The 17,931-nt window shown below is 33.7% G+C and overlaps 2 protein-coding genes across 2 annotated transcripts; both read right to left on the bottom strand.

Annotated features, from left to right (window-relative positions):
* Nucleotides 1-8,438: 8,438 nt before the first annotated feature.
* LOC133337894 (putative gustatory receptor 98b) lies at nucleotides 8,439-10,205 on the bottom strand. The gene is made up of 4 exons (XM_061546096.1): nucleotides 9,572-10,205; nucleotides 9,430-9,506; nucleotides 8,599-8,757; nucleotides 8,439-8,525 (listed from the first exon to the last, which is right to left on the bottom strand). The coding sequence occupies exons 1-4, from the start codon at nucleotides 10,203-10,205 to the stop codon at nucleotides 8,439-8,441; spliced, it is 957 nt and encodes a 318-aa protein (XP_061402080.1).
* A 1,218-nt stretch (nucleotides 10,206-11,423) lies between these two features.
* Nucleotides 11,424-17,769, bottom strand: LOC133337892 (putative gustatory receptor 98b). The gene is made up of 4 exons (XM_061546095.1): nucleotides 16,827-17,769; nucleotides 16,684-16,760; nucleotides 11,571-11,729; nucleotides 11,424-11,507 (listed from the first exon to the last, which is right to left on the bottom strand). Exons 1-4 carry the CDS (start codon nucleotides 17,767-17,769, stop codon nucleotides 11,424-11,426), a joined length of 1,263 nt encoding a protein of 420 aa, XP_061402079.1.
* Between the last annotated feature and the right edge of the window lie 162 nt (nucleotides 17,770-17,931).

Here is a 17,931-nt window from a genome sequence, read left to right as displayed (position 1 = left end):
TGAGAACCCAACATACTAAAATAAAGCTAATTCGGTTGATAAACTAGCCAAAAATCCTCAAAATACTGAATATTTGGGGTGCCGTTATATGGGGGCTACCCATAAACGTAAACCCATATCGATAATATTTGGTAGGGAGATTTTTTACCCAATTAGAACCCAACATATCAAATTACAAAACTTTCCAGAATTTCTTAAAATACCGAATAATGGGGAGTTCCTTTGTGTGGGGGCTATCCTTAGAAGTGAACCGATATCGATAACTTTTGGTAGGCGAATTTACTATCGTATGACAATTCAAAATACTAAATTAGATGAGATCAAAATAGCAATTATTCGACTGAAGAATAATAAAGCAGCAGGTGCCGATGGCTTACCAGCCGAACTATTCAGGACAGGTTGTCAGATACTGATCAGGAGCATACACCAACTGATTAGTACAATTTGGCTAGAGGAATGCATGACCAATGATTGGAACCTCAGCATCTTGTGTCCAATATGGGCAAAAAAAAAAAAAAAAAAACGGACAAGACAATATGTGCCAACTATAGAGGAATTAGTCTCCTTCCCATCGCATATAAAGTGATATCCAAAGTGCTATGTGAACGACTAAAGCGAATAGTCAACGACATAATTGGCTTATACCAATGCGGCTTCTAAAGGTGGCTGTAATATGACAGCCCAGAATGTTCTGTTGAAAAAAAATTTCCTCACAGGAATGTTTCCAATGCAGGTTCATGATTTTACATCGATATAATACAAAGACGTCCCGCTTAAATTCCGATACATTTTGTTCCTAGTTCGGGCAGAATTTAACGAAGTTTTTTTTTTATAAAGAATCTGTGGATTTTCTGAGTAAGGTGACCGAATTCCGACTTGTAGTTCCATACTCTCAATGTTTTTTCCGCACTTTACTAAGAAACTAAACAAATTGACCATAAATATGTCGAAAATATATCCTATTTTTCTTAAGACCGTTTTTTTGGCCCTACCAATATTATGTCCACTTTATAAATCCTGGTTCTTGATATAATATATTTCCATGGAATAAACTCCCCCTTCCTACTCTATTTTCGTCCAATTAAATTTCCCCCCATCACGGATATCAAATTCAATAAATCACTTTACAATGGCAACCCTATTACAAATTTATTTATTTACAAGCACTCTCCCAAAGAACTCCTACTCTCTTCTGAAAATCTGTAACAAAAAACAAAGCATGCTTTTAGGCCTTTCGAAAAAAAACTTGGAAACAATTTCTTTTGACATATAAATTTTAAATTAATTTTATTTATTTTCTTTCTATTTTTTTGTCATTTCAGTATGAAAAATTTGTGAAAATTGTGGAAAATTTATAGAAAATCTATAGAAAAGTGTGAAAAATCTCTAAAAAAAAGTTGTGTGTGTGCAAAAAATTGAAAAATAAATTATTAAAGGAAATAAATATTGAAAAAAGTGAAATAAAGACGGATAATTTATTGATTCATTTCCTGAAAAGGATTTTTTTTCGAAACTCTCAAAGGATACCAAACAGGATATATCCATCAGCATAAATATGGGAAACATTTATACCACCGGACCAAATGAGGCCTTAATTGTATCAGGTAAGTGAGAAAAAAGGGAGAAAATAAAACATATTTTCGATTGCAAAATAAAAAAAATTAAATTTTGAATTGAAAAAAATTGAAGTCAATAATTTAGCAATAATTCAGCAGTTTGAATTTCTGATTCAGTCGAAGGAATATATGAAATAACTGACATTCAGCTAGCTGAATGTAGTGAAATAATAAAAAAATTGCAATTCAGGTAGCTGTATATGTTGAAAATTTAATTATTTTGAAAATAATACTATTCAGCAAAATTATATTGTATAAAAATTGCAATTCAGCTAGCTGTATATATTGGAAATTAAATTATTTTGGAAATAATATTATTCAGCAAAGTGAAATTTTTAAAAGATTGTAATTCAGCTAGATGAATACATTGGAAATTTAATTATGTGGGAAATAATACTATGCAGCAAAGTGAAATTGTCATAAAATTAGAATTCAGCTAGCTGAATATATTGCAAATTGAGTTATTTAAGAAATAATATTACTCAGCGACGTGAAATTGTCATAAAATTTCAATTCAGCTAGTCGAATTTCAAGCAAATTGAATAATTTTGAAAATTATTCTATTCAAGAAGTCGAAATTTTTAAAAAATGGCAATTCAGCTAGCTGAATATGTTGAAAATTTAATTATTTTTGAAAATAACACTATTTGGTTAGTTAAATTTTTTTGAAATGTTAACTCAGCTAGCTGAATATGATGTAAATTGTGTAAATTTGAAGATTAAGCAATGAAATTGTCAAAAATATACAATTCAGCTAGTTATATATATTACAAATTTAATTATATCAGAAATTTTACAATTTAAAAGTTGAAGTTGTTAAAAAAAGGACAATTCAGCTAGCTGAATATGAAGCAAATGGAGTGATATTAAAAATTATACTATTCAGAAAGGCGAAAGCGGCATAAAATTACAATTCAGCTAGCTGAATGTGCCACAAATTGTAATTCAGCTGACAAAATATACACAAAAATGCTATTCAGCTGCTTCAATGTGCCAAAAAATTGGTATTCAGATAAAAAGTAAATTTAGCTGCGTAAATTTTCAAAAAAAAGGCAATTCAGCAGATGATATATACATAAAAATGCAATTCAGCTGATCCAATGTGCCAAAAACTGACATTCAGCTAAACAAATTCTTCAAAGATTTCAGTTCTGCTGGGTAAATTTTCATAAAAATGCAATTCATTCAGCAGACCAAATATATATGCAAATGTAATTCAGCTGCTTCAATGGGCCAACAACAATTCAGCCACAAAAATGTCCATAAAACGCTATTCAGCTGGTTTAATGTGCCAAAAATTGGTATTCAACTGACGAAATTCTGCAAAAATATCAATTCAGCTGTTTAAATTTTCATAAAATTGCAATTCAGCTGAAAAATATACTTACAAATGTAATTGAGCTGCTCCAATGTGCCACCTAACTAAATCTTACTTAAATATCAATTCAGCTGCGTAAATTTTCATAAAATTGCAATTCAGCTGCCAAAATATGCCTAAATATCAATTAAATATTTAAATCCTGCTGCTTCAATGTGCCAAAAACTGATATTCAGCTGACTATATCCTATAAAAATGTGAATTCAGCTGCCTAAATTTTCATAAAATTGCAATTCAGCAAGCCAACTACATATAAAAAGCAATTAAGTTCCTCTAATGTGCCAAAAAGTGATATTCAGCTGACAAATTTCTTTAAAAATGTCAATTCAGCTGATTAGTTTTTCATGAAATTACAATTCAGATTGCACAATATACCTAAAATGATATTCAGCTTCCTAAATTTGCCATAAACTGATATTCAGCAGACTAAATCTTACAAAAATATCAATTCAGCTGCGTAAATTTTTATAAAATTGCAATTCAGCTGGCAAAATTTACCTAAAAATCCAATTCAGCTGCCTAAATATGCCAGAAACTTTTATTAGGTATATTCAGTCTTCATCAAAATTCAATTAAGCTGGCAAAATTTTCATTAAATAACTATTCAGCTGCTTACATTTCAGAAAACTCCAATTCGGCTGGGAAAATATATGTAAAATTTTAATTCAGCTACTTAAATATGAGAAAACTTATATTAGGTGTATTCAATCTTCCAAAAAATTAAATTCAGCTAAATTTTTTAATTTTTATTCAGCTGCTTAAATTTCAGAAAAATCCAATTTATATGGGATTTTTTTAACTTGTAATTCAGCTGAGCAAAAAATGTTATTCGGGTTTTTTAATTTTACAAAAATTGATTCACGTGGTTAAATTTTCAAAAATGTATATTCAGCTGGCTAAATTTTCATAAAAAATTATATCTTAGCTGCTTTTTAATTTTATTCAGCTAGCTGAATACTATTTTTTATTTTTTTAAAGAAATTAAATTATCCCCAGCACATTTCTTTATTAAGGACATTTTTCTTTTCTTTAAATATAAAATAAGAGTTCTTTCCCTGAACAAAGAACAACAACACATATTTATATAATAACTACACAAATTCCCTTACAACAACAAAAAAAGCCCTATTTACCTTCTTCTGTTCCTGTTCCTGTGCATGTACATACATGTTAAGCAGCTAAAAGTATGTTGTAATACTTTGTTACGTTTATTCATGTTTAGTTTCTGGTCATATATACTCCTCGTGTAAAAGAGTTGTTAAACTCTCTCTTCCCTTCTTGCCTCTATTCCTCTCTCTCCACGCTTTACTCCTCAACTTCTCATTTGTTTATATTATACTTCAAAAATTTGCTGTTATTTTCTTTTCCTATTTCTATTCCCGAAACATAGAACTTTCTTTCTCTCCCCCTTTACCTTTCTACCGTTACACCATAACTCAGTATCTCTCCAAACTAATATCTCTCTTCCAATAACTTTATTTTTTATTTCCTTTTTGTTACTTCTTTTCTGGATATATTTCCATTTCGCCCGTTTCCATTTCGTCCTTTAGTTCCGTTTTTCTGTTTATTTACATAAATTCCTTTTTTTCTTCTTTTAACTCCCTTGTCAGTTATTTTGTAATGCCATCGGTGGAAGAGCGTACGAGAGGGAGAGAGTGAGAGAGGAGCCCATGTTGATGTGTATTTCTGTGTTGTTGTTTTCTACTACCAACAATTGTGTAGAACTCATCAACAACCTCCCCTCTCTCTCTCCTCACACTCTCTCACTCAATGACTATATCCCTCTCTGTGCGTTTGTAGTTATTGTGTGCGTATGAGGAATTATTGCATACCGGCCGGCGCCATTTCTGGCAAACAACAATGTTGCCAAACGCCAATGGGGAATAAAAAGAAAAAACGGAAGTAAAACAAAAAAGCAAAACACAGCAGGAAATCTACAACAAATCCTTGTGTGTAGTTAAAAAATAGAAAACTTTGAAGCGTGGAGTGTTGCTCCCACACCAATTCTTCTTCTTATTTTTCTTTATTCTATTTATTATTATGTTGTTGATGTTGTTATGGGTTTTATGACTTTCATTGCACTCCATGGAGTGGGGAGAAAAAAAAACAATATTCTAACTTTTTCTTTGAAATGGGAATATCCCTAACCTACCTTTTTCCGTTTTTTGTTGAATTTTTGAAAATTTATTTATTGAAGTGCAATTATTGTCCTTCTGTGTGTGTGTGGAAAATTTTCCCCAAAGGCATTTCTGACCTCTCATAATTTGTTACTTTTTTCGAAGGGTAGCTTAATGAGTCCAGATTTTTATGGTTCAAATAAACAGCATGGTCATGATTTTGTTAGGAAAAAAATTCTTCGGTAACAAGTGCCTCTCTTTTGAAGGGGGATAATTAACATAAATAATAATATTTATTTAAAAAAAGGGTCGTGAGAATGAACAAAAAATCCGAAAAAATCCCAATTCAGCTTAGCTGAATAACATTTTTATTAGCTGAATTGCCACGAATATAACAAAAAATTAAATTTTGCTTACAAATTAATATAAAAATTACAATTCAGCTAGCTGAATTTCGTAAATAGTGCAATTCAGCTGCTTAAATATTCATAAAATTGCTATTCATCAACATAATTAGGCATAGAACGTATATTCAGCTAAGTAAATATGACAAAAACTTATATTCAGGTGATTAGAATTTTCTAAAAATCCAAATTTAGCTGCCAAAATCTTTAAACACTTAGCTGAATAGAATTTTTACTAGCTGAATTGTCACGAATATTACAAAAAATGCTACTTTACTTAGTAAATCTTCCAAATATTAAAATTGCAATTCAGCTGGCCGACATTTTCAAAAATTCGTATGTAGCTGGCTTTCTTTTTCTTTAAATTACAATTCATCTGGTAAATTATGCATACAAACCCTATTCAGCTATATAAATATGCCAAAAATGTACATTCAGCTGACTAAATTTTTCAAAATTTGATATTCAGCTATTTATGCCAAAACGTCTATTCAGCTGGATACATTTTCGGAAAATTACAATTCAGCTGGTCAACGTTTTCAAAAATTCATATGTAGCAGGTTTTCTTTTTCTTTAAATTACAATTCAGCTGGTAAATTATGCTTACAAACGCTATTCAGCTAGCTAAATATTCCAAAAACATATATTCAGCTGCATAAATTTTTGTAAAATTTCAATTCAGCTGCGCAAATTTTCCAAAAATGTATATTTAGTGGGTTGAAATTTCTTTAAATTACAATTCAGCTGGCTAGTTTTGCCTACAAATGCAATTCAGCTAGCTAACTTTACCAAAAAAATATATTTAGCAGACTAAATTTTAGTAAAATCGATATTCAGCTGACTAAATATAAATATATTCAGCTAGCAATATATGCACAGAACTAAATGTTCAGAAATGGTTATTAAGCTACCTAAAATTACATTTAATTGCAATTCAGCTGGCTAATTATACATACAAACGCAATTCAGTTACATAACTGTGGAAAAAGTTTATATTCTGCTGACTAAATTTTAGTATAATCGCAATTCAGCTGGCTAAATATGTATAAAAACATCTATTCACCTGGATACATTTTTGTAAAATTCCAATTCAGCCGGCTAAATTTTTCAAAAATTCATATTTAGCTCCGTTAAATTACATTCAGCGTACAAATGCTATTCACCTAGCTAAATATGTCGAAAACTTATATTCAGCTGACTAAATCTTAGTAAAATCTATATTCAGCTTTATTAAAATTGATATTCAGCTGACTAAATATGTATAAAAACTCTATTCAGCTAGCTATATATGCCAAAAACAGCTTGTTTTTAACTTGTTAAAATTACGTTAAATTGCAATTCAGCTGGCTAATTATGCATACAAATGCTATTCAACTAGCTAAATATTTCAAAATTTATATTCAGCTGACTAAATATGCATAAAAAGTCTATTCAGCTAACTATATACGCCATATACATCTATTCAGCTGAGTAATATTTCGTAAAATTGCCATTTTATTCAGTCAGCTGAATATGTCTTAATACCCATAAAAAGTCTATTCAGCTAACTATATACGCCATAGACATCTATTCAGCTGGATACATTTTCGTAAAATTGAAATTTAGCTGGTTACATTTTTATTCAGCCAGCTGAATATGTCTAATTTTACTACTCATCTAGCTTAATTGCAATTTTTGGCCTATTCAGCTAGCTGAATTGTAATTGTTGCCTTATTCAGCTAACTGAATTACAATTTTGACCCAATTCAGCTAGCTGAATTGCAATTGTTGCCTTATTGCCATTTTGTCCCTATTCAGCTAGTTGAATTATAATTTTTGCTCATTTAGCTAGCTGAATTGTAATTTTTGTCCTAGCTGAATTGCAATTTTTGAACTATTCAGCTAGCGGAATTGTATTTTTTTGTCATTTTGACCCTATTCGGCTAGCTGAATTACAGTTTTTGCTTATTCAGCTAACTGAATTGTAATTTTTGCCCTATTCAGCTAGCTGAATTACATTTTTGGTTATTCAGCTAGATGAATTGTAATTTTTACCCTATTCAGCTAGCTGAATTGCAGTTTTTGATCTATACCGCTAGCTGAATTGCCATTTTGACCCTATTCAGCTGGCTGAATTGCAATATTTTCACAAAATTTTACTTAAAAAAATTCACATTTATCAAAAATATGTCAACGTTACACCCTAATGTCCATAATTGCTCATAACAATGCAACAACTTCTTTTTTAACTTTATTTGCATTTCTTTCATCTTCCATTCGTAATTTATATTTCATATTTTTATTGCTGTTGTTGTTGTCGACAAATTCGCTCTAGAGACCTTATAAGCCCCAAAACACATTACATTAGGGATAAATATCTTGAGTCATTATGGAGGGCAGGAATGGATTGTGAGGAGGTGGGGAATGGGTTATTATTTGTTTGCTGGATGCATTGCGTCTTGACGGATGGTGGATCGTGGCAGGGGAACATTAATTAAGAATCCTCAAAGGGAATATAAGTGGGCATGATGAAACCAAAAGCAACACCAAGGAGGAGGATAGAGTCATAGTGGGTACGGAGGGAAATGAGGGAAGATTTAATTTCATAGAGGTAAAGTTCTGGGATTTTTTTCCAATGCAGAGGCCACTGTGGAATATTTTTTTCTATGGGAAAAATTGATCAGGGCCTTGGGGAAATCTTTTCCAATAGAAAAAAATTTATCAGGACACTGGCGAATATTTTTTTGATGGGAAAAACTTACTTAGGGTCCTGAGTATTTTTTTCTACAGGAAAAATAGCTCAGGCTCCTGGGAACCATTTTTTATGGAAAAAATATTCAGGACCCTGAGCATTTTTTTTTTGTGAATAATTTCTCAGAACCCTTAGGACAAATTTTTCAGTGGGAAAAATATTCTCCGGCCCCTGCGGATTTTTCTTTTCAAATTAAAGCCTTAAATTGCCCTTCTCCGTCTCTGCCTGCAGCTTGAACTGGATGAGTATGAAAACATAGGTCGTGACCGCCAAGGCCATCTGGAAATTTAGAAAAAAATATTTTTAAAATTTAGATATAATTTTGATAAAAAATTCCGGAACTTTGTCTTACCAATCCAAAATATTTCAAATTCATATCGAAAAATCCCCAACAGCTGAAATCCAATTTTTGATGCAGCAGCTGTAGCGAATACTCCCGTTGGCGATTTTTCAAGGCCACGTCGGTGGCGTGGATTTTGAAACTGCCGAGAATTGAGGATAGCTGATTGTACTGCAAAGGTAGGAGGGGGGAGGTCCTCAACATTTTTTTCGCATACAAAATTTGTTCAGGATCCCTGCGGACTACTCTTTTTTTCTATACGAAAAAAATTTCTAAGGGTCCTGACGAATTTTTTCTATACAAAAAAAAATCTTCCGGCCCCCTGATAATTTTTTTTCTACACGAAAAAAATCCTCAGGGGACCCAATCTGACGAATTTTTTTTCTATACGAAAAAATTCCTCCGGGGATCTGACGAATTTTTTTCTATACGAAAAAACTTCCTCCGGGGACCTGACGAATTTTTTTCTGTACGAAAAAAGTTCCTTCGGGGACCTGTCGAATTTTTTTTCTATACGAAAAAAGTTCCTCCGGGGACCTGACGAATTTTTTTTTATACGAAAAAAATCCTCAGGGGACATGACCTGAATTTTTTTCTATACGAAAAAAATCTCAGGGGTCCTGACCTGAACTTTTTTCTATACGAAAAAATCAGGGGACCTGAGGATTTTTTTCTATACGAAAAGAAATCCTCAGGGGACCTGATCTGAATTTTTTTCTATACGAAAAAAATTCCTGAGGGGACCTGACGAATTTTTTTCTACTCGAAAAAGAAAATCCTCAGGGGACCTGTCAAATTTATATCTACACGAAAAATGCCTCAGGGTCCTCAGTAATACCTTACCTTATCCGTACACTCCTGTGTTAGCCAGCAGGCCCAAAACATGCCAATGAAAACCAGTAGAATAAAATAGAAACGATCTGAAACGAAAAACCCGAATCTTTATTCCTTCAAAATCCACTCCGCTTCGATATGGTGTACCTACATCCCTCCAGCGAATCCTTGTCATCCAGGGCAAAAGATCTCACATACATCCAGTTGATGGTGTGGGTTATGGCCACCCCATTATAGAGAAACAGAATCAGCATAGGCAGGCCAAAATAATCCTCAATATATTGGACCAGAAACCAGACCCGACTCAAGAGGAATTGATTGGCCATCAGCTTGCCATAGAAGGGGAAATGCTTCCCAACCTTACCCGGACACGGTGGCTGGTGGCGTATAATTTCAAATCTCAAGAGCAACAAGGATTGTTGCAGAGCCCCCACAAACTCCTTGACAATTAAAATTGTCGAACAATATTCCGCATATTTCGCTTGGATCAATTGAAACGAGAATACGGTCAAAAATCGATCCCGCAGATTTAAAATATCCGATATTAAAGGATAATTAACGCAGCTCAAGAGGATGCAGTGGCTAAGCCAAAATAATCCGCAACGGAAAAATAAACGCTGGCGGAATTTCGCAACCTGCAGTTTAAAATTGATATCCTTTTCAGCAAATACCCCGAAGTGTTGAGAGCAATCCCGACTATACCACAAAAAATCCTGTTCCAATTGGGCAATATTTTTTTGTAACCTTTTGGATCTTTGTCTTCCTCCAAAGGCCATTAAATGCATGGTGATCTGCACGAAAGCCACTGCGATATTTTGTACAATACTCAGGACACTGGTTATGCTGTCCAAGGAATAATGGTCCACATAGGTATAGACCACTAGGTTATTGACATAAACCATCCAAATGACCAGACCTATGAGAATCGCAACATAGAGGGTGTAAAAAATCCATAGAAGTAATTTTTTATAGCATGGGCCTGTTAGGTTCTGGGCCAATGCTGGTGGCAATGCCAGCCCGAAACAGGCATATATCCATTGATAAATTATTGTAGCCCCGATCAATTGGGATTTTTCCATTATCCGTGGTTCGAAGTTGTACTGCATGGCGAAGGATGGGTACTAAAAAAAAATTAGTTCCTAGAGCAGTAACCACAAATTGAAGCTCCCCGAACGTGTGCATATGTCAAATTGATAAATTACTTCGTGATAGGGGCATAAATCTAAAAATCTAAAAGGAGGTGGGTATAAGGATTAAGGAAAAATATTCCTGGGGGTCCGGGTGATTTTTTTCCATGCGAGAAAAAAATCCTCAGGAGACCTGACCAATTTTTTCTATACGAAAAATATTCCTCAGGAGGCCTGAGCAATTTTTTCTATACGAAAAAAGTTCCTCAGGAGGCCTGAGCAATTTTTTCTATACGAAAAAAGTTCCTCAGGAGGCCTGAGCAATTGTTTCTATACGAAAAAAGTTCCTCAGGAGGCCTGAGCAATTTTTTCTATACGAAAAAAGTTCCTCAGGAGGCCTGAGCAATTTTTTCTATACGAAAAAAGTTCCTCAGGAGGCCTGAGCAATTTTTTCTATACGAAAAAAGTTCCTCAGGAGGCCTGAGCAATTTTTTCTATACGAAAAAAGTTCCTCAGGAGGCCTGAGCAATTTTTTCTATACGAAAAAAGTTCCTCAGGAGGCCTGAGCAATTTTTTCTATACGAAAAAAGTTCCTCAGGAGGCCTGAGCAATTTTTTCTATACGAAAAATATTCCTCAGGAGGCCTGAGCAATTTTTTCTATACGAAAAAAGTTCCTCAGGAGGCCTGAGCAATTTTTTCTATACGAAAAAAGTTTTCAGGAGGCCTGAGCAATTTTTTCTATATGAAATAAATAATCTGGTGGCCTGAGCCCTGAGAAAACTATTGAAACACCCATCGAAGTGATTTTTCCTCAACATCCCTTTTATTCGAAAATTGTTTATTAATTTCCAAAACGATTTTCCTTTATCATTCCATTACAATCTGATGGCCTTTTCCGTTTCCGCTTGCAATTTGAATTGCAGCAGTATGAAAACATATGTCAGGATGGTTAATGATAGCTGTAATGGTGTACAATTTTCTTCAATTAGTAAATTTTAAATTTTCTCAAAGTGTTATCTTACCAATCCGAAATATTTCATATTCATATCGAAGAAACCCCAACAGGTGAACTTAATTTCCTGATGTTTCAGCTGCAGCGAATATTCGCGGAGACGCTGAACCAAGGCCAAGTCATTGGCTTTAATTCGAATGCTATGTAAAATGTTGACAATGTGGTGGTACTGCAAAAAATAAAGAGGGTATATTGAAAAGGAGAAAGTGGTCTTTCGATGGCCATGCAGAGAAATTGGTCCTTCGACTTGATAAGAAATCGCTAACATGGCCTCTAAGTCCGATATATTATTATACGGAACATTCAAAATTATTTCATAAATAAATCTCTCAATATTTGACTTCCTCAAACTTTCTGCACCCACTTCGAAGTGCTACAATTCGTCTTTAGTGCAAATTTGGTCCTTCGATATGATTTAAATTGCTTAAATGGCCTCTAAACTATGCCACAAGCAGAAAAAAGTAATTCTATATGCATTTATTGACTTTTAATTAACAATTTTTCTTTGTAGAGGATTTGAATTTTGTGTCAAGCCTGCGTTATTAGTTTTAGCACTTGTTGGTCCTTCGACTTCCTTCAAATTGCTCATATGACTTCTGAACTGTACTATATTATCTACGAAGACCTTGAAAATAATTTTATATTATGCATAAAATAAATTTCTCAATATTTTGTCCTCCTCCAAGCCTCAGCGCCAACTTCTAAGTAATAAAAAGGGCATTTTAATAGCAATTTGGTCCTTCGACTTGCTTTAAATTGCTTAAAATAATTTTATATTATGCACAAAATAAATTTTTCAATATTTTTTCTCCTCCAAGCCTCTGCGCCAACTTCTAAGTAATAAAAAGGGCATTTTAATAGCAATTTGGTCCTTCGACTTGCTTTAAATCGCTTAAGTGGTCCCTCAACTATGCTACATGAATAAAAAATGCCTTCGACATTAATTTATTAATCTATCATTAACTATTTTCCTTAGCAGAGGATTTCAAGTTCGTCTAAAGCTTTCGTAATTCTCATTTTGTGTTTGTTCGTCCTTCGCCATGATTTGGTCCTTCGACATGATTTAAATTGCTTAAATGTTCCTTCGACCTGCATCAAATCGCTTTAATGGTCCTTCAACTATGCTACATAAATAAAAAAAATCCTTGGACATTAATATAAGGGTTTGCCATTAACTATTTCCTTAGTAAGGGCTTTAAATTTCATGTCAAGCTTGGGTAATTACTTATTTGTATTTTTTGGTCCTTCGACATGATTCAAATCGTCAATATGATCTCTCAACTGCCGAATATTATTATACTGGACCATAAAAACTATTTTATATCATGCTAAAATTAAATTTCTAAACATATTCCCTTAACCTGAGTTTCTGCACCCACTTCTCATTAAATCATATAGTTTTCAGTGGCAATTTGGTCCTTCGACGTGATTTAAATCGTACATATGGGCTCTGAACTTTTGAATATTGTCATACTGAACCTTAAAAATCATTTTATACTATCCACAAAACACATTTCTCTGAAAATGCCCCACCTCCAAGTCTCTACACCAACTTCTAAGTAATGCAAGAGGGTTTTAATGACAATTTGGTCCTTAGACATGATTTAAATTGCTTAAATGGCCCTTCAACAATTCTATATGAGTAACAAATTCCTTCCACATTAATTTATTAGTCTCTCATGAACTATTTTCCTTAGCAGAGACTTTGAGTTTTGTGTCAAGCTCTTGTTATTAGTTTTTAGCATGTTTTGGTCCTTCGACAACATTTAAATTGCTCATATGGACTCTAAAGCGCATACTTTTATCATACTGGACTTTAGAAATCATTTTATAATATACACAAAAGACATTTCTCAATATTTTTCCTCATTAAAATTTCTGTATCCATTTCTAAGTGATATAAATGGTTTTCAGTGGCAATTTGGTCCTTCAACATGATTTAAATCGCTCACACAACCTCTGAACTACAGCGCATTATCATACTGGACCTAAAAAATCATTTTAAACATAGCACAAACTAAATTTCTCAGAAATTTCCTTCCGCCATGCCTCTGCACCAACTTATAAGTAATACAAATCGGTTTCAGTGCCAATTAGGTCATTCGACATTATTTCCAGTACTTAAAAGGTCCACCGACTATGTTGTAAAAAAAAATTTACCCTTCAATTCCTCAACATTTCCTATTCCTTAACATTTCCCCTTCTCGACATACATTAAGCTGCTGTAATGGTCCTTCGACTATTCGATATGCCCTGCCATTTGATTCTATACAAAATGTTTACTGCTAACGGTTTTAATTTTTGTTGCATGTCTTGCTGACCGTGTTTCTAGTCTTTGGAAGTGAATTTGGTTCTTCGATTTGATTCAGATTGCTAAAGTAGTCCCTTGACTATGTGATAATTAAGAAATAGCGTGTATATGTTTGTCACAAACTAGTTTTCCGTCCGATATGGTCCTTCGAGCTAAGTAAAATCTCTAAAGTGGTCCTTTTACTATGTAATAACTAGTAAATGGTCCTTCCCTATTAGCTCATATGTCTTAGTAGGAGATTATCAGCACATATCTCCTTGTGAATGGCATTAGTTTCCTTCGCAAGCCTTAGTAATTGAGGTTATCTTTGAATATGGTCCTTCGAAATACATTAAGTTGCTAAAATGTTGTTTATACTCTGGAATATTATATTATAACCCTTCGATATAAGTTGCTATGCCCTAGCATATAAATCGTCTACAGATTTTTCATTGGCCGCTTAAAATTCCTCTTGTAGGTCTTTGTAACCGTGTTTCTGGTCTTTCGACGTGAATTTGATCCTTCGAGTTGGTCTAGATTGCTAAAATTGTCCTTCGACTTTGTGATAATTAAAATATGGCCCTTCTGCACTAATGTAGATTATCTTAAGTTTAAATATCCGCATTTATTAAATTACGGTATTGATTTTGTTCAGTGAGTTTTTCTGTGAAGTTGGTCCTTCGACATGAGGTTAATAGCTAAAATTGTTCTTCGACTATGTGATAAATGTAAAATGGTCCTTCAGTTTAAGTTTATATGGCTAAAACTCTATTCTCTATATTGATTTTCCTCAGTGATGTTTTAAATTCCATCTCAGACTTCTGTATTTCAATTTTCTCTGAATTTGGTCCTTCAATATTAGTTTCTATGGCTTAGCACTCGATTCTCCCTAGAGCTTTTCGTGGGAGAGGTTTTCATTTTTGTTGCAGTTTGGTCCTTCGACTTGGGCTAAATTGCTTAAATGGTCCATCGACTATGTGATACATATTAATTTATTTTATATGCATTTGTAGATTCTAATATTTTAATCTTGTCAAAGATCTTCCTGGGTGTGGTTGTAATTTCTTTTCAGACTTCCGTAATTGAGTTTATCTACGAATTTGGTTCTTCGTCATGATTTAAATGGGTAAAATGGTCCTTCGATCAGGTGATAAATATAAAAGGAATCTTCGATATTAATATCTTGGGCCTAGGACTTCAATCTCTGTCACGTTTTGCTTGCGAATGCGTTAGATTGCCTGGCTGACTTCATTAACTGAGTTTATATTAGAATTTGGTCCTTCAAAATGATTTAAATGTCACTTCGACTACGCGATAAATATAAAATGAAACTTCTCTATTAATTTTTGGACCTAGCACCCAAGTCTCTACATTACTTTCCTTTTGAATGGGTTTGGCTGTCTCTCTGACTACATTAGCTGAGATTTTATTGGTATATGGTTCTTCGTCATGATGTAAATGTCTAAAATGGTCCTTCGACTATGCGATAAATATAAAATTGACCTTTCCTATTAATTTCTATGGCCTATGACTTCAATCTTTGTTTTGTTTTTCTCGCGAGTGGATTTGGTTGCTTGTCTAACTCCTCTAACTAAGTTTTTAAATTAATTTTGTACTTCATCTAAGAGTAAATGGCTAAATTGGTCCTTCGATCAGATGATAAATATGAAATGGAATTTCTCTATTAATTTCTTGGACCTAGCACTTAGGTTTCCATATTGATTTCTTTTTGAGTGCGTTTGGCTAGCTCTCTGTCTCCCTTAACTGAGTTTTTTAATGAATTTGGTCCTTTGTCATGATGTAAATGACTAAAATGGTCCTTCGATCAGGTGATAAATATAAATTGGACCTTCTTTATGATGTTATGGCACCTAACACTTCAATCTCTATACTGGTTTACCTGGAAATTAGATTGATTGCCTGTTTGTATTCATTAATTAAGTTTTTATAGGAATTTGGTCCTTCGAGATGATTTAAATGGCTACAATGGTCCTTCGACCAGGTGATAAATATAAAATGGTCCTCCAAATTAAATCTATTTGGCCTAGAACTTGTATCGCACATTTTTTTCGGAAGACGGATTCGATTCCCACTCAGACTTCGGTAACTGAATTTTTCCATCAAGAATTTGGTCCTTCGAGATGATTTGAATTCTTTAAATGATCTTTCGATTATGCTATAAATATAAAATAGACCTCGTTTATTAATTTCTTGGGCCTAACACCTGATTTTCCGCACCATTTTTCCTGATAAAGGCTTAGCTTCTCTCTCAGACTTTGTTATCATACTTTTTCAGAGAATTTGGTCCTTCGAGATGATTTAAATTTTTAAAATGGTCCTTCGATTATGCGATAAATGTTAAATAGTCCCTCAACTTATGTAAACATGACCTAGTACTTGATTCTCCGCATAGCTTTTTCCTGAGAACTATTTAGCCTCCTTCTCTGACTTCGGAAATTGAATTTTTGCAGAGAATTTAGTCCTTCGAGATGATTTAAATCGCAAAAATGGACCTTCAACTATGCGATAGTTAGGAAATCGTTCTCCAATTTAAGTCCACAAGGCCTAGCTCTCTTTTCTTCATATATAACGGCTAACATTAATTTCTAATTCTATATTTTTGGTCTTTCGAGTTGATTTAAATTTGTAAATATGGCCCTGCAACTATGTCAGAGTTAGGAAATCATTCTTCGATTTAAGTTCACAAGGTCTATTAATTTATGATTCCAATTGTAATAGTTCAAATGCATTTCCTATTCCATACTATAGTTCTTGAGTAATTTTGGGTCCTTCGACTTAATTTTAAAATCTGAGGTTTCTTAGTCCCCTTTACCTTATCGATACACATTTGACTGAGCCAACAAGTCCACAGCATATTCAAAAACAGTAAAATGATGTACGCAAAGCGATCTGCAATGGGAAAAATTATTTTAAATTCGAGTTAAATTCAAGTTCGGGAAATTTGCAAATACTTACACGGATGCTTTCGATCCTTTTCATTGCGTCGAAATGATTTCACATATATCCAATTAATAGTGTGCGTTATATTTATACCATTATATAGGAAAAGTATGAGCATGGGTAGGGAAAAATAGGCTTCGATTAACTGGACCAAAGACCAAAAACGACTGAGTAGAAATTGATGGCTTCTCAATTTCCTATAAAGAGTAGATTCTCCTGCTCCTACGCAGTTACCTAATAAATCATGGCGTGCTATTTCATATTTAAGGTTGATTAAAGAATCTTGCAGGGCACTGATTAGCTCGTTGAGGACACTCATCATAACCCTGTATTCCGAACATTTGCTATGCATCAAATGAAAACTGAAGAGTGTTAGAAATTTATCCCGGCCACTAAGATTATCCCAAATCATGGGAAATTTGGCATAGCACTGCAGCACAGTGTGCAAAACGAAAAATATTCCGCAGCGAAGGAAAAGCCGGCGACGGAAGGAGGAACAACGCCTTTTGAATAAATCGGATTTATCTTCAAGAGATTTTTGATATCCCACAATATCCTGCTCCAATTGGGCAATAGTTTCATGAATCTGCATTAAAGTTTTCCGACCAAAAAACGTGGCCAAGGCCATGGCCAGTTGGACACACACCACATCGTAATTTTGTACAATGCTTAGGATTTTCGTAACACCATCCAGGACATAACGTTGCACCACAATATCCACAATCAAATTGTTATCCCAGACCATCCACATAACCACATAATTGAGGAGTAACACATGCAGGACATAAAACAGCCAGGTTAGAGCGGAGACAACTTTTTGTAGCCTTCCCTCAGCATTTCTCCTTAGTAAAAGCGGGGGCAAGGCTATGCCACACAGAGCATAGAACCATTGAAAGGTTAAAATTCCCCTGACCAGCTGCGATTTTTCCACAGCGGAAGGTTTTACGTAGTTCGCCATTGGGGAGTTGGAAATGAACTGAAAGAAAATTTATTATTCCTTCAGTCGGCTACGAGATTTTGGTAGAATGATAAGGTCTTGGTTGACAAGTGACAAAGTTGCGGCAATAAATTGTTCAAGCTTAGGTCGTATATTTTTGAGGTATTTTAATTCCAATTTGGT

This window comes from Musca vetustissima, unplaced genomic scaffold, assembly GCF_032173495.1.
Source record: "Musca vetustissima isolate MV318-11 ecotype Yass unplaced genomic scaffold, APGP_CSIRO_Mvet_v1 utg1273, whole genome shotgun sequence".
In the NCBI taxonomy this organism is placed as follows: domain Eukaryota; kingdom Metazoa; phylum Arthropoda; class Insecta; order Diptera; family Muscidae; genus Musca; species Musca vetustissima.
Note: the sequence above shows the minus strand (reverse complement) of the source record. Positions and strands in the feature narration are given on the sequence as shown.

What these genes read in the sequence shown, in the direction of transcription:
- LOC133337894 (XM_061546096.1), bottom strand. Translation starts at nt 10,205, where the DNA reads ATGCATTTAATGGCCTTTGGAGGAAGACAAAGATCCAAAAGGTTACAA. An exon ending in CAAGGATTCGCTGGAGGGAT is followed by an intron (nt 9,507 to 9,571) that starts GTAGGTACACCA and finishes TTTTCGTTTCAG; the next exon opens with ATCGTTTCTATTTTATTCTA. An exon ending in CACAGGAGTGTACGGATAAG is followed by an intron (nt 8,758 to 9,429) that starts GTAAGGTATTAC and finishes CTACCTTTGCAG; the next exon opens with TACAATCAGCTATCCTCAAT.
- LOC133337892 (XM_061546095.1), bottom strand. Translation starts at nt 17,769, where the DNA reads ATGGCGAACTACGTAAAACCTTCCGCTGTGGAAAAATCGCAGCTGGTC. An exon ending in AAAGGATCGAAAGCATCCGT is followed by an intron (nt 16,761 to 16,826) that starts GTAAGTATTTGC and finishes TTCCCATTGCAG; the next exon opens with ATCGCTTTGCGTACATCATT. An exon ending in ATATGAAATATTTCGGATTG is followed by an intron (nt 11,508 to 11,570) that starts GTAAGATAACAC and finishes ACACCATTACAG; the next exon opens with CTATCATTAACCATCCTGAC.